The sequence below is a fragment of the Symphalangus syndactylus genome, chromosome 13, assembly GCF_028878055.3.
Source record: "Symphalangus syndactylus isolate Jambi chromosome 13, NHGRI_mSymSyn1-v2.1_pri, whole genome shotgun sequence".
Classification (NCBI taxonomy): domain Eukaryota; kingdom Metazoa; phylum Chordata; class Mammalia; order Primates; family Hylobatidae; genus Symphalangus; species Symphalangus syndactylus.
Window position 1 is genome coordinate 124,609,645 of NC_072435.2, and position 16,466 is coordinate 124,626,110.

The 16,466-nt window shown below is 45.7% G+C and overlaps 1 protein-coding gene across 8 annotated transcripts in view; it reads left to right on the forward strand.

Annotated features, from left to right (window-relative positions):
- Window positions 1-16,466, forward strand: part of GLT1D1 (glycosyltransferase 1 domain containing 1) — a 133,765-nt gene that overhangs the window by 68,224 nt on the left and 49,075 nt on the right. For 7 of the 8 annotated variants that reach the window (XM_055237234.2, XM_055237236.2, XM_063615228.1 and 4 more), the window contains 2 exons: window positions 6,529-6,624; window positions 7,265-7,314. The exons of the other annotated variant lie outside the window; for it this stretch is intronic. In XM_055237234.2, coding sequence (XP_055093209.1) covers window positions 6,529-6,624; window positions 7,265-7,314 — 146 coding nt within the window. The remainder of the gene's footprint in view (window positions 1-6,528; window positions 6,625-7,264; window positions 7,315-16,466) is intronic. 8 annotated transcript variants of the gene reach the window in all.

The window sequence follows — 16,466 nt, forward strand, 5'->3', positions numbered from 1 at the left end:
TGATTCCTTTAAGTCTATCAATCCTAAAACGTATGAAAGCTTAAATTTGACTGGGTAACTCCTTCCTGTTTTTCTGATTTCTGTTTTATTGTATTTCTAGTTTTATTGCTTTTCTCTCTCTCTCTCTCTCTCTCTCTCTCTCTCTCTCTCCATCTCTATCTCTATCTCTCTGTCAACTCTATTTGTATTTCTATAATGGAAACTCAAAGTTGCCTAACTCAGATTGTAGCACTTTTCTTCCTCAGGCTAGTCCTAGGAAAACTCACTTGTTTGTCATATGGAAAACTGGTGTTAGTAGAAGCCTTTATTCTTGCATAGCCCCCCCAATCAGCTTTTTCAGCTATAATTTAGTAAGTCTAATGTGTTCGATTGAAGTATTTTTTTTTTTTTATAATAACAAGTGAAAAATAATGAAGAGTGTGGCCTTTCGCAGTGGCTCACGCCTGTAATCCCAGCACTTCGGGAGGCCAAGGCAGCGGATCACTTGAGGTCAGGAGTTCAAGACCAGCTTGACCAACATGGTGAAATCCTGTCTCTATTAACAATACAAAAATTAGCCAGGTGTGGTGGTGCATGCCTGTAACCCCAGCTACTTGGGAGGCTGAGACAGGAGAATTGCTTGGACCGGGGAGGCAGAGGTTGCAGTGAGCTGAGATTGCGGTGTTGCACTCCAGCCTGGATGACAAGAGTGAAACTTTGTCTCAAAAACAAAAAAAAAAAAAGAAAAAGAAAGAAAGAAAGAAAAAAGAAAATAATAAAGACAGCTTCTAGAATAGAATACAGGGCATAGAGACGCCTCAGCGTGGATTGGGCTTCTGTTCCTGAGCCCGCTGATGACTCATACTTGGGAGATTAAGCAACGTGGAGTGTAGCTGTTGGCAGCAATACGCCAGATCGTGAAAACAACACATTTTGTTTTGAAGATAAAAATACCGTTCTCCAGGAAATGGTTCTTTCGGAAAGACATGTCAATGTGTGCATTTGTTAAGTGACAAGTTCAAATCTTGACTCATTGATAACCTAGATATTAGAGGAAAAGCAAAAGGAATAAAAATAAGTTTGGCATTAAAAGGAGGAGACCAAATTTACTAAAACGGTTAGTCAGGTATGTGCCTTGTCTCTGAGCATCAGCAGGCCAACCTTATTTGACAGTTCTTTGTTAAAAGCTAAGAATTTATACCCCCTTAAAGCTGTCAGGGGCTTTAGGGAGCCTGAAGTGTAATTCATCAGAGTTGATGCTTACGTGTGATGAGCCTGAACCCTTGAACACCTGATCAGGATTTTTCCTCTGTAATCTTTATTTTTGGTGAATGATATTTTAGTATGTAGAAAGTGCACCTAAGCTACTCAAATCCAAATGCTGTCTCTGCCTTTTAGTTTTGTTTTTTTTTAACCTAGAGTAAGATAAGGCTATGGCCCTTTATCCTATCATTTTCTAATTTAGTTTCCTATATTCCCATTACACTTAATCTCCAAGCCAGGAAGAAGATGAGGGGAGAGGAAAGGAATATAGGATTTGCTCCATCTCCCTGCAGCATCTTGCAGGTCAAGGGTGTCATAATGAATTGAGTAAGTTAGGGACCAGCACTTTTAAACATTGAAGTGAAATCAAATAGAAAACATCGAAATGGCTTGCACGTAGTCAGCCTAAAGTATATTTTTAATCATATATAAACTCTATGTCTATGTATGTGTATGTGTGTATTTATATATCTTGTGTGACTGAGTTGCAACATAATATGTTTATCTTACCGTGTGTCATAGTCAAAAAACTCTGAAAATCAATATTGTACCTTATGGATTATTCTCTTCTCAGGGCCATCTTTCCAAGGGATCCCAGGACAGGGGTAGTCGGAGGGCCACTTTTTTTACAGCCTGCGTGACCAAAATGCCAATGCGTCTTCAGAGCCTCAAGTTCTCAGTAGCTAAGTGTGTCAGTAAAGGAACAAAATAGGTTTCCAGCACTCATACTTCTCACATAGCAAAAATAAAGAATTAAACAGAGTCTCTTCACCTTGACGTCACCTGCGTTCTTCACACAGTGCTTTCAATACCATCTCTAGATGCCATCTTTGTAGATGGTTTGTTTGTTTGGTATTTATTTATTTATTTTTCCAATTTGGTAATACTGATTCTTGACTTTCTCCCTCTTTTTGGTACATTTGTGATTCTCCTTGTACCTTCCTTCTTTCCCTCTTCCTCCTGCTGTGCCTGTGAATAGATATTCCATGTACATCAAGAATATGAGGGAAGTGATGTCGCTTCCTTCTCAGTATGTCACATATGGATATGTAGAGTATCAGCTTGTCCCAATATTGGAGATCTTTTTCTGACTATGTAAACTCTGTGTGTGTATGTGTGTGTGTGTGTGTGTGTGTGTGTGTGTGTGTGTATACACCAGCCATGTGTGCTGGGCTGAGGCTTCCTCCCTTAGTTAAGCTGGTATCCCCTGGTTTCTCCGGGTACTGTACAGGTATTATTTTCCTTTGTAATTAATAAGTACTTTTTGAGAGGGTGCTCTTAATCTCTATCCTCGTCAAACTTTCACTTGCAAATTTTAGCATTCATTAGTGGCTCTTGCCTAGTAAGGTAGGCTTGGACTGTTTCTTTTACCTGACCTCGCAATCTTGAGAAGTTTTCTCCATTTTTAACAATCATTTATTAAAATGAATAGCTTGACTCTTGACCTCATATCCAAATGCCTAACCTCAAATTCTCCTACCTCCAATTCAAATCTGCATGCAGCGTCTAGCTTAGGCCTTTGGTCAAACAAGGACGCACTAAGGTTTGCATTTCTACAGTTAGCTTCAGGATACTTAGAATATTAAGGAAAGGGCCAGGTGCGGTGGCGCCCGCCTGTAATCCCAGCGCTTTGGGAGGACCAGGCCAGTGGATCACCTGAGGTCAGGAGTTTGAGCCCAGCCTGGCCAACATGGTGAAACCTCATCTGTACCAAAAATACCAAAAAGAGCCGAGCATGGTGGCCTGTGCCTGTAGTCTCAGCTACTCGGGGAGCTGAGGCAGGAGAATCGCTTGAACCCAGGAGGCAGAGGTTGCAGTGAGCCGAGAATGCACCACTGCACTCCAGCCTGGGCTACAGGCTGAGACTCCATCTCAAAAAAAAAAAAAAAAAAAAGAGTGTTAAGGAAATATTAAAAACTCAACATATTCAATGAAAATTGACAATGCAGATTGTCAGCGGCTTATTCAGAGGCTGTGACAATTTTCCAAGGCTTTTCTAAGAGCGACATCTCGATCTTAACATTTCAGTAAGATTTTCTGCTGTTAGGTATTAATTTTTTGAAGCTTTTGTGATTGTGTTAAAGTGGTGTTGCCATAAGTCATTATATTCACACTAGTTGTATTCTTGTTCAAGATTTGGAATAACATAGAGAAAATGAAAGTGTTTGAATTAAATAATGGACGAATGCCTGTGCTGGGAAAGAAAACCTTGAACCTGCATAATTTTATGGCCAATTATACAGGTTATAAATGCTGAAGTTTTAGGTCGGCTTGTGTTAAATATATTAGCAATTTCTATTGCATGCATCATGTACTGAGCTGTAATAAGCCACCTCAGGATGCACCACCTGCTCCCATTTGTTCTGTGGTCGGGGATATGGACCTTCTAATGCCTCCAAAGTCCTTTGCTAATAAGGCTCAGCTTTTTCCTGTATCTGCAGATGTCTTGGCCTGGATCCCTCACTTTCTTTTTCTTTTTTTTTTTTTTTTTTTTTTTTTGAGACGGAGTCTCGCTCTGTCACCCAGGCTGGGAGTGCAGTGCACCATCTCTGCTTACTGCAACCTCTGCCTCCCGGGTTCGAGCGATTCTCCTGCCTCAGCCTCCCCAGTAGCTGGGATTACAGGTGCCTACTACCACACCCGGCCAATTTTTGTATTTTTAGTAGAGACGGGGTTTCACCATGTTGGACAGGCTGGTATCGAACTCCTGACCTCAGGTGATCCGCCCTCCCGGCCTCCCACAATGTTGGGATTACAGGCATGAGCCACTGCGTCTGGCCAAGATCCCTCACTTTAGAGAGCAGATGCACTATAGGAATTTGGACTGTGAGCAAATGTGTCTAAATTTACGCCTCTTTTCCAGAAACTTTTATTACAAAATTAAACATATTTTCTTATTAAAAAAAAAAAGATGCACCAGCTGAAAGCAGCCACCCCTGCATTTCTCCTGATGTTGGGGTTTGGCCCTGCGAGGGCTGCTTCATGTGTGTCCACTGGGCTCACTTGGACACTTACAGACGGCTCAACCCTCACTGGGTCCTGCATGAGCTTATAACGTGTCCCAGGGCCTCACGCAGTCAGGAGTCTCCAGACTAAAGCCTCGTTCTTGGCCTGGAGCAGTGGCTCATGCCTGTAATTCTAACACTTTGGGAGGCCAAGGTGGGTGGATCACTTGAGGTCCGGAGTTCGAGACCAGCCTGGCCAACATGGTGAAACCCCATCTCTACTAAAAATACAAAAATTAGCTTAGCATGGGTGGTGTGTGCCTGTAATCCCGGCTACCTGGGAGGCTGAGGGATGAGAATTGCTTGAACCAGGGAGGTGGAGGTTGCATTGAGCTGAGATCGTGCTGCTGCACTCCAGCATAGTTGACAGAGTGAGACTTGGTCTCAAAAAAAAAAGAAAGAAAAAGCTTCTTTTTATTTATTTATTTATTTTTTGAGACATCTTGCTCTGTCGCTCAGACTAGAGTGCAGTGATCTTGGCTCACTGCAACCTCTGCCTCCCGGGTTCAAGTGATTCTCCTGCCTCAGCCTCCTGAATAGCTGGGATTACAGGCCCCTGCCACCCCGCCAAGTTAATTTTTGTGTTTTTAGTAGAGATGGGGTTTCACCATCTTGGCCTGGCTGGTGTTGAACTCCTGACCTCTAGTGATCCTGGTGAACCACCATGCCCAGCCAAAAAGCCTCATTCTTAAGAATGAGAACAGAGGTCGTGGGGCCAGATTAGAGGGTACTGGTGTGAACGGGGCAGTGGGGAGAGTGGGAAGCACAAATCTTCCCCCACCCAGGCTTGGAAATCACATATGGCCGCTGCCACTGACTGCCATTGGAAGTCCCAGGCCAGCCCAGGGTCTTGGGGTACAGTGATCTGTTCCACTTCTGCTGGGAAGGGCTGCAAAGACTGTGGCCATCCACCACAAGTAGTCTTAGTGACAGCTTCCAACCTGGGAAACAATGCTGCTTCTTTCTTTTCTTCATAAATAAACTTTTTTTTTTTTTTACTTTTTCCTTATTTATTGAGGTATAATTGACAGAAATTATGTGTATGTGAGGTGTACAATGTGACGGTTTGATATCTGTATACATTTTCTTTTATATACCTATGGATATGTGTTTACTTATCTTTTCTTCAACTTTTATTTTAAGTTCTGGGTATATGTGCAGGATGTGCAGGTTTATTACACAGGTTAACAGTGTGCCATGGTGGTTTGCTGCATAGATTATCCAATCACTTAGGTGTTAAGCACAAGCATCCATTAGCTATTCTTCCTGATGCTCTCCCTCCTGCCACCCCAACTCTCCGACAGGCCCCAGTGTGTCCTTCCCCCGTGTGTCCATGTGCTCTCATCATTCAGCTCCCACTGATAAGTGAGTAACATTCGGTTTTTAGTTTTCTCTGCCTGCATTAGTTTGCTGAGGATAATGGCTTCCAACTCCATCCATGTCCCTGCAAAGGACATGATCTCATTCCTTTTTATGGCTGCATAGTATTCCATGGTGTATACGTACCACATTTTCTTGATCCAGTCTATCACGGATGGGTGTTTGGGCTGATTCCAGGACATGCATTCATTTAGGTGTGTGGATCTCTCTATGCATATATGAGTTCATGAGGACATTAATATACAAACCATTTTTCTAGTTTCATCAAGACATTATTCTTCCTATCTAGAATTGCATCTGAATCTTTTCTAGAATGTCTGGCTCCTATTTCAGTCATAGTTGAGTCAGTTCCCCCTTGCCTCATCCTTTTTCTTTGCAGCAGAGGTGAAGTTGCATTTTACAGCCTGAGCTCAGCTCCATTTTTCCAACCAGAAATAATTAGTTTACAGCAAAGAAATTAATATAAAAGTAAAAGTAGGGGCGGGGCATGGTGGCTCATACCTGTAATCCCAGCACTTTGGGAGCCCAAGGCGAGCATATCACCTGAGGTCAGAGTTTGAGACCAGCCTGGCCAACATGGTGAAACCCCATGTCTACTAAAAATGGAAAAGTTAGCCAGGTGTGGTGGTGCATGCCTATAATCCCAGCTACTCAGGAGGCTGAGGCAGGAGAATCGCTGGAACCCAGGAGGAGTTGCAGCGAGCCGAGCCGAGATTGCAACACTGCACTCAGCCTGGACAACAGAGCAAGACGGTCTCAAAATAATAATAATAATAATAAGAGTAGGAGGAGCTGGCCTCGAAGTCAGAGGCCTCCACTTCTGACTGCATCTGTGATGTCATTGCTGCTGCAGCATGCAGAGCCCTCCCCACTGAAAACATTCCGAACTCTTCTCTTACAGAGATTAACCAAAGTGCTGATAATTTGCACATATTTCTTCTGATATGTGGACTTCGACAAGTTAAGGATCCTCTCTATCTGGTGGACGCATTTTCAGGTGTGTTTGCTGGCTACCTTCCTCCACTGTTTATAGAATTCCGTGTGGGCGCCCATCTCAGCATTTCTCTCTTCAGGCCCTGAGTTTTCTTTCTTCATTCTTTGCACATGAGCAGAGCTGTTTCTAGATTGCTACTTTGGAAAAGAACAGAAAAATAATGTATGGGATCAGCAGCTCTTTGGAGGAATTCCATTTAGTTTTCCACTGTCCTGTGCCCTCAGGTTCCGAGAAAATCATAAAAATAGCAAATAATTATAGGACTAAAATAATTTTACCTGAAAATATTTCACACATGCCGATTTGTGTGATGCATTTGCAGTTTTGTTTATTGTTTAAGGTAATCTGTATAGTCTTGGTATATTCCAAAGTCCACCTTGAATTGGGGTGATATTGGAGACTAGTCCTAGTTATCCAGTAAATTAGAAATCTGGACAATGGATAATACTGTAGAAATTCACTTAAAATCATAAAATGTCAAATACAGAAATTCTAAAATATAATTTAAGTTGACTAATATAAATGAAAGCCAAATGATATGAAATAATTTGTTATTGAGAAATTTATATTGAAGTTAGTTGTGCTTGCAGCTGTGACTTAAAACCATTTTAAGTGTTTTTTTGTCTTCTTTTTTCTTCCCAAGAATGGCATCAGGAGGAGCCCAATGTGTACCTGGTGATTGTGGGTCCTGAAGTAAGTTGATGTGCAGTAAACATTTATGTCATCTCTGTTTTCCTCTATATAGTTTTTATGTATTTTCTACAATTAGTTTACATTGCTCTTTTTTATTTTTTTGAGACGGAGTCTCGCTCTGTCGCCCAGGCTGGAGTGCAGTGGAGTGATCTCGGCTCACTGCAACCTCCACCTCCCAGGTTCAAGCAATTCTCTTGCCTCAGCCTCCCGAGTAGCTGGGACTACAGGTGTCCACCACCACGCCCAGCTAACTTTTTGTATTTCTAGTAGAGACGGGGTTTCCCCATGTTAGCCAGGATGGTCTCAATCTCCTGACCTTGTGATCTGCCCACCTCAGCCTCCCAAAGTGCTGGGATTACAGGCATGAGCCACCACACCCAGCCTTCATTGCTCTTCTAACCAATGGAGTTTTCCTCTTTTTAAGTAAATGAAGTCAATTTGCCTCTTAAAAATGAAAACTAGACCAAGGTTAAAGATCATTACAACAATGAATCTTGACGACTAATTTATTGCTACAAAGGATAACTAATAACTTCTACGGAAACACAGAGGAGTCCGGCCGTGCGCACTGGCTCACGCCTGTAATCCCAGCAACTTCGGGAGGCTGAGGCGGGCGGATCACCTGAGGGCAGGAGTTGGAGACCAGCCTGGACAACATGGTGAAGCCCCTGTCTCTACTTAAAATACAAAATTTAGCCGGGCATGGTGGCGGGTGCCTGTAATCCCAGCTACTCAGGAAGCTGAGGCAGGAGAATAGCTTGAACCCGGGAGGTGGAAGCTGCAGTGAGCCGAGATCGCACCACTGCACTCCAGCCTGGCCAACAGAGCAAGACTCTGTCTCAAAAAAAAAAAAAAAAAAAAAGAAAGAAAAGAAAAAAAGAAATACATAGGAGTCCTATAAAAAGAAAATTAAAGTTATATAAAGTGAAAATTAGTCTAATTTGGTGCATAAGGCAAATATTATGTGTGATCCAAATTGTCTTTGAAATTTCCTTAAATTGCTCAGCAAACCTGACGTGGTTCCTTCCACCCAGCATCAGATGGCAGGTGACACCTCTGGGATCCTTGTTGTGTGGAAAATGAGTATCTGTAACTCTGAGAAACACGCTGGGATGGGAGACGTTCTTACCCGAAAATGGTGGCCGTGACCGAGGGATGGAGCCCCTGGGAGCCACTTGTAGACGCCGCCTCCCATTCCATGGGGATTCCAGGATATTCACTCATCCCTCGCCAGATCAGGACCAAACACGTGCTGTGTTCCACGCCGGTCCTAAGAGAAGTCCCAAGTGCTTAGGGTTCATAGAATCTGTGGCTGCAATGGTCATCTCATGAAAATGAGCTCGTCTTTACTCCAAGAGTTTGGAAAACAGAATACACCTAGTGTTTCCAGCCAGACAGGGTGGACCGCTGCCAGTGACAGCTCCGTGTCTTTGCGGTTTTTTTTTTCTTTTTTTTTTGAGACAGAGTTTTGCTCCTGTCACCCAGGCTAGAGTACAATGGTGTGATCTCAGATCACTGCAACCTCTGCCTCCTGGGTTCAAGTGATTCTCCAGCCTCAATCTTCCTAGCAGCTGGGATTAAAGGTGCCTGCCACCATACCTGGCTAATTTTTGTATTTTTAGTAGGGATAGGGTTTTACCATGTTGGCCAGGCTGGTCTCGAACTCCCGACCTCAGGTGATGCACCTGCCTCAACCTCCCAAAGTGCTGGGATTCCAGGCGTGAGCCACTGCACCCGGCCTCTTTGTGGGGTTTTTGTTCTAGGGTTGCTGCTATGGCCTGAGTGTGTGCATCCCTCCAGATTCGTATGTTGAAACCTGTTCCCCGGTGTGAGGGTATTAGGAGGTGGGGCCTTTGGGGGTGATTCAGGCATGAGGGCAGATTTGTGCCCATTAGGGAGGCCCCAGAGAGCTGCCAGAATTTTAGCATCAAACTAGAAGTTTTTCTTTCAATGTTCTTCAAACAGAAAAATGACAAGAAAGTTTTAAAAAGTAATAATAATAACCGTACCTCTATGGGACTTAACATGAATTAGCGCACTGGGAATTATCTTGTTGCTACTACAATGCTAGCACTTAACATGTGTGTGTGTGCATGCATGCGTATATGTGGGTGTATGCTAACAAACTGCCACATTTAAGCGTAATTTATCTTCCATATGGTATTCAATGTGGCCACACAGATTCTAGCCCTTGATGTTTTTGTTTGTTTGTTTTGAAACAGAATCTTGCTCTGTCACCCAGGCTGGAGTGCAGTGGCGCAATCTCGGCTCACTGCAACCTCGGCTTCCCGGGTTCAAGTGATTGTCGTGCCTCAGCCTCCCGAGGATCTGGGATTATAGGTGCATGCCACCATGCCTGGCTAATTTTTGTACTTTTAATTTTTATACCTTTAGTAGAGATGGGGTTTCACCTTGTTGGCCGGGCTGGTGTCAAACTACTGACCTCAGGTGATCCGCCCCTCTTGGCATTCCAAAGTGCTGGGATTATAGGCGTGAGCCATCACACCTGGCCTAGCCTTCTAGATACTGTTGTTGCCTGCCCATGGCTCCAAGTTGCCTGCCCATGGCTCAGAGAGAAGGCCTCAGACTTGGAGCCATGGGCAGGCAACAACAGTATCTAGAAGGCATTTAATAATGTGGTTTTCTTTTTCATTATTTTCATTCTGATGATCACATCCCATGTATAGTGCTTGATATCGGCTTTCCAATTATGAAAATTTCCTTTCAAAATAAATTGACTTCACAAAAAGTGTTAAATAAGCAGTGGTGCAGATGGCATGCAGATATGACAAACAGTGCAAGTGCATGCGACTAGCCAAAGTTCGGGAAAGAGTTCTGTACAGCATTAGCGTGTGGGGTGGAAGCAATACTTAAAAAGAACCCCTGCTGGAGAAGATCATCCACAAACACTGAACTGATGATCATCTGGTCGCAATGTCTGGCTTTTTCTGGATCAGGAAGCTGGTACGGGGGGCAAACGCGGGGGCACACAGATAGCACTAGGTATGTGACAGAGCCCTCTTCCAGAGAAGTAAAGACTCGGGGCATGTGTGAGCCGATTGCAGAGGCGGGGGAAGAGAGAGCTGCTGGAACAAAAGACGCTGCCTGAATTGATCTGTCCTCTTTAACTCAGCTGCCTGCCGGTGAGGGAGCAGGTGCCGTTTGTTTCTTGATGGCTTCTTAAGTAATAGTCTTTTAGGACAGACGCCGTTGTTGCTGCGGTTGTTTTCATATGAAGCAATCAGAAATGTTTTTCACTTCCCAGAGGAAATATGTCTCTTCTACCACCTTTTTTTTTTTTTTTTTTTTTTTTTTTTTATGAGACAGAGTCTTGCTCTGCCGCCCAGGCTGGAGTGCAATGGCGTGATCTTGGCTCACAGCAACCTCTGCCTCATGGGTTCAAGTGATTCTCCTGCCTCAGACTCCTTAGTAGCTGGGACTACAGGCACGTGCTACTATGCCTGGCTAATTTTTTGTATTTTTAGTAGAGACAGGGTTTCACCATGTTGGCCAGGATGATCTCAATCTCCTGACCTCGTGATCCGCCTGCCTCAGCCTCCTAAAGTGCTGGGATTATAGGCGTGAGCCACTGCACCTGGCCACTTTTTAATTTTTTTTTCTTTTCTTTTTTTTTTTTTTTGAGACGGAGTCTCGCTCTGTCGCCCAGGCTGGAGTGCAGTGGCGCGATCTCGGCTCACTGCAAGCTCCGCCTCCCGGGTTCACGCCATTCTCCTGCCTCAGCCTCTCCGAGTAGCTGGGACTACAGGCGCCCGCCACCACACCCGGCTAATTTTTTGTATTTTTAGTAGAGACGGGGTTTCACCGTGGTCTCGATCTCCTGACCTCATGATCCGCCCGCCTCGGCCTCCCAAAGTGCTGGGATTACAAGCGTGAGCCACTGCGCCCGGCCCAATTTTTTTTTTTTCTTGAGATGGAGTCTCACTGTCACCCAGGCTGGAGTGCAGTGATGCGATCTCGGCTCACTGCAACCTCCGCCTCCTGGGTTCAAGCGACTCTCCTGCCTCAGACTCTTTAGTAGCTGGGACTACAGGCACATGCTACCACGCCTGGCTAATTTTTTGTATTTTTAGTAGAGACGCAGTTTCACCATGTTGGCCAGGCTGGTCTCGAACTCCTGACCTCCGGTGATCTGCCCGCCTTGGCCTCCCAAAGTGCTGGCATTACAGGTGTGAGCCACCACACCCGGCCCCCTTCTACCACTTCTTTATGGAACAAGGCACCTCCCCCCTAACTTTTGTTTGCCTGCTTTCCAAAGCACAGTGAGTGTAAAAAGTGTTTGTCTTCCCTCCTAAAGTGGCTGTTAGGAATCTTGTCCCTGCAGGGCTGGGAGCTGACTCCGCAGGAGAAGCCACAAGTCCAGCGGCCTCCTCTTTTTATTTGAAGGGGTGAATGTGTGTGTGCTTTTCTTAAAAATAACGTCAGTGAAATGCCTTTATTTTTAAGTGCTGGGAACTAACTAAACACCGTGTTCATGTGAGGATATGTGCATGCGCACGCGTGCACACACACACACACACACAACGTTGGCCTTGTATGTCCTACAAAATGCATCTCTGTATTTTCTTTCCTAATTCTGGAAGGAGGTCATCGCGAAATGGTTTTGAGCAAGGATTGCCATGCCTTTGCCTGTTGAAGAGTTGACTGGGACTTGACATTCCAGGATTAGGGAACAGTCGGGGGCATGGGGCTGCCTGAAGGTGCTGCCGGCTCCTGGCGGTGATGGAAATCCCGGTCTGGGGAAGCTTTAGCTCCTCCATGATTTCCAGAGGCCCCCTCTCAATTTCCAAGCTAGTCTAACATATCTGTAACATACCTGATGACAAGATACGTGGTAGGCAAGTACAGGTCCCAGGTGAGTCCCCTAGAGCTCACACCCTAACTAGATTGCCATCCCTGAAACCCCCATGTCCCCGTCTGGAGCTGCACGTCCAGCTCAGCACGTTAGTTGGCTTGGGTGGAGCAGAGAACACAAAGTAATGAGAGGAAAGTGTAGCTGGGAGAGGCAGCGCTGCAGCAGAGTGTCCCAGACCCTGGTGGGAAGGACTCCAGTGGTCTGAGAGTTTTTTAAATTCATTGCCATAAATTATTAAGAATTCTAAAGCACCTCTTTCACGAGGCACTTTGCTATCTATAATTAAAGCAGTCCTAGGCCATGGAAAAGTGCACCCTTTGGTTATGGATTTGTTGTTTAAGCAAACAGGTCATAAGCGCCAGGTTTGTGCCTGTTTACACGTAGCCCCGAGCTGTCCTGGGATTTGCTGACACCGAGGCTTCCGCAGTTTACAGTGAGGCCGCCGGTCTTCAGCCTCAGGGGGCCTGTAGCAGAAGCGAAGGCTCTGGGCACGACCGTAGTTTAAGATCCCTGCCTTGTCGAAGGTCTTTCATATCTAAGGGGAAAAGCAACAGCCACCGCCACAAAACCTTGACGTCATCTCAGTGGATGAAAGAATTTGAGTGTCTACCTTTCTAAGGCCGCACTGAATCTAACAAATTACAAGCCCCTTCCAACAACTTATTTACTTCTTGATTCCCCCTGTCCCACTGAAGCCTCACAGAACGGGGGCCTCTGGGCAGGTGTTTCAGTGCCTGGTGCTGCAGATAGGCTGGTGTCTTCGCGTGTTGTTTGTTTTTTAACTGTAAGCAGGAAACCACTCCTCTCTGGGAGGGAGAGCTTTTTAGGAAGTGGGGGAGCCCTGTTTCCTAAAAGCCCTGTTTATCAGTGTCCGTGTGTCAATGCTTTACCAAGGCCAGTTTCCAGTTCCTCAGCCGACGTCACTGAACACACAGTAGGGAAGCGATGCAGGTAGACACAGGCGGCGCGCGTGCGCAGGCGGAGCCGATTCCCGCACGTTTACACGGGAACCCGCCACAGGCGCACACGCATGCGCACGTCAGAAACAAGCTCTATTAAATAATACACTTTCTTTTACTTCATGCAGTTCATGCATTCTGATTTTTTAAAAACTGTCCCGGGCTGCCCTTTGTGATGAGATGCTGTTCTACTCTACGCCATTTTGAGGAATGCTTGTTTTTATTTTACCCCAAAATTTGCTACCTAGGGTGTAGTTTGAAAAGCTGTGACTTGGGCGACCCCGTATGGAGGGTCTGTGTGTGGGTCTGTGGGAGTGTTGGACCCGCTAAAGATGTTCTCTGGTTAGGGCCATGCACTTGCTGCTTCCTTGGGGGTGAAATTCTCTCTCTGCAGACCTCAGTCTGGCTCAGATGCCACCCTCTCAGACACCCTTCCCCTGACCACTCAACTGAAACTCCCTCTCTTCCATCACCATTATAACATTTCCAAACATCGATTACTTTTCAGAGTCAAGCATTCAATTTAATTACACTTCTGAATACAGAACTAGGAGGGGACTAAGGCGATTTCGTGCTTGAAGTCGACTATTTCCTGCAGTGTGACTAGTGCACGTGCTGAAGATTGGGAGGTGGATCTGAGAAGTGGGCAAGAGGTCAAGTCTTTGGACACATTAAAATTCTTATTGGAAAGACTATGGCATACAACAGATTTAACACCCTGAATCTCACCACTATTTGTGACATCCAGCGGGAGTGCACTCTGCTTCAGCCCATGTCTTTCTCTGTTAACTGCAAAGCTCAATGAATGAACACACCCTTTAGGTATCAGCTAGACACTTCGGAGGGCTGGAGCTTTTTCTAGGTCACGTTCAGTGCCTCTTAGTACAAAATCATATTGACTGACTTACTTTACTGTGTCTTCAAAGAGACTGTCTTTTTTTTTTTTTTTTTTAGATGGAGTGTTGCTCTGTTGCCCAGGCTGGAGTGAAGTGGCACGATCTCGGCTCACTGCAACCTCCACCCCCTGGGTTCAAACTATTCTCCTTCCAAGTAGCTGGTATTATAGGTACATGCCAGCACACCTGGCTAATTTTTGTATTTTTAGTAGAGACAGGGGTTTCGCCATGTTGGCCAGGCTGGTCTCGAACTCCTGACTTCAGGTGATCCACCCGCCTTGGCCTCCCAAAGTGTTAGGATTACAGGCGTGAGCCACCGCGCCCGGCCAGCTCAGTGTATTTTTAGGAGGCAATGGCAGTGCATCTACAGCAGCGTTTCCCTCTTGTCCATTTCTGTCCATGAAGCCCCAGTTCGCAGGAGGTCCCAATGAAGAAACCACACCAACTCAGTCCTGAGCCTCCACCCCAGGCATCAGAAACCACCTCTGGCCCAACGCCAGCCAAAAGCTGTTGATTAGAAGAAGACAAGATCTCACTAAGAGAATTCCTGGGCAGGCTGGCGAGCCAGCTTGGATTTAGGCAGAACCAAGACATTCCAGAGGCCAGGATTCCGTGTCAAGAAGCCCTTCATTCAAGGCTTCACACCTGAGAAAATGAGCCCCACCCATGCCTCAGTCTCTGTCATTCTGGGGTCCAGGAAGAGGGCACTGAATTGTCCCAGCCTGGGTCACAGCCCACCCTTTTGTGAGCCTGGAACAGGACCGGCTGGAGGTGCTTCAGGAAAGGCAAGTACAGGTGGGGTGCGGGCTATGTGGACTTTTGCACTGGCTATTTCTGGGCGCAGCCAGGAGGTAGTTGATAGTCAAAGCAGCTTTCTTTGAATATCGTCTCTCTGCTTTTTAATTTGCATTTTCTACTGTACCAGCACTTTATGAAATAGTAGAGTAGCCGGGTGCGGTGGCTCACGTCTGTAATCCTTTTGGGAGGCTGAGGCGGGCGGATTGCTTGAGGTCAGGTGTTCGAGACCAGGCTGGCCAACATGGTGAAAACCCATCTCTACTAAAGTCACAAAATTCGCTGGGTGTGGTGGCACATGCCTGTAATCCCAGCTACTCAGGAGGCTGAGGCAAGGGAATCGCTTGAACCTGGGAGGCAGAGGTTGCAGTGAGCCAAGATTGTGCCATTGCACTCCAGCCTGGGTGACAGAGTGACTCTGTCTCAAAAAAAAAAAAAAAAATAGTAGAGTAGAGATGTTCTTAGATCGCCTAAAATGTCGCTGAGGCTGCATATGTTGTATTTATATTTATTTGTTTATGTATGTATTTGTAGAGATGGGATCTCACTATGTTTCTCAGGCTGGTCTGGAAGTCCTGGCCTCGAGCAATCCTCCCACCTTAGTCTCCCAAGTCACTGGGACTGTAGGCTCATGCCCCCATGCCTAGCACTGTTTTAGTTTTTAGATGCCATACACATGTTCATTTTTGTGGTAATTCTTAGCAATAACTATTTAAAAAGATGGGTCGTAGTCCCGTATGAAATCCACGCAATCACTCAATGCTAACCGCTGGCAAGTTAGTTAACACCCCTAGACCACAACCACATGGCTGTGTAGTAGAGTGGTCACACACATGTTGTGGATTCTGGATCCAGCTACCTGGGTGCACAGGACTTAACTGCTCTGTCCCTCAGTTTCCCCATCTGTAAAATGGGGATGGCTCAGCTAGTACTACCTGCCTCACAGTTTGCAGCGGGGATTTGATGAGTGAACACTCGGATGGTGCCTGGAATAGTGCCTGGTTCCTAGGCAGCATCCTGTGAGTGTTAAATAAAATATCTTTTCTTTTTTTTTTTTGAGACGGAGTCTTGCTCTGTCTCCCAGGCTGGAGTGCAGTGGCCCGATCTTGGCTCACTGCAAGCTCCACCTCCCAGGATCCCGCCATTCTCCGGCCTCAGCCTCCTGAGTAGCTGGGACTACAGGCACCTGCCACCACGCCCGGCTAATTTTTTGTATTTTTAGTAGGGACGGGGTTTCACCGTGTTAGCCAGGATGGTCTCGATCCCCTGAACTCGTGATCCGCCTGTCTCGGCCTCCCAAAGTGCTGGAATTATAGGTGTGAGCCACCGTGCCGGGCCATAAAATATCTTTTCATGCTGATGTTACCTTTCTGCTTTGACATGCTGAGATTCTGTTTTAGCTGCAGGATGGTTTGAGCGTGGCTTTGGTTTTCTATTAAAGCTTCTTTGATCTCTTAGCTCAACCATTTCAACGAAGCATATGGTCTCTGCTTGCAGGCGATCATATGTGGGTGCATTTTCTGGTGCTCTTTGATAAGGAGTGAGGTATGCACATTTGGTTTGAGCATGACAGCTTAATGACTTCCCACAATAACTTCTTATATCAGAGATTATTTCCCTTAAGCCTAG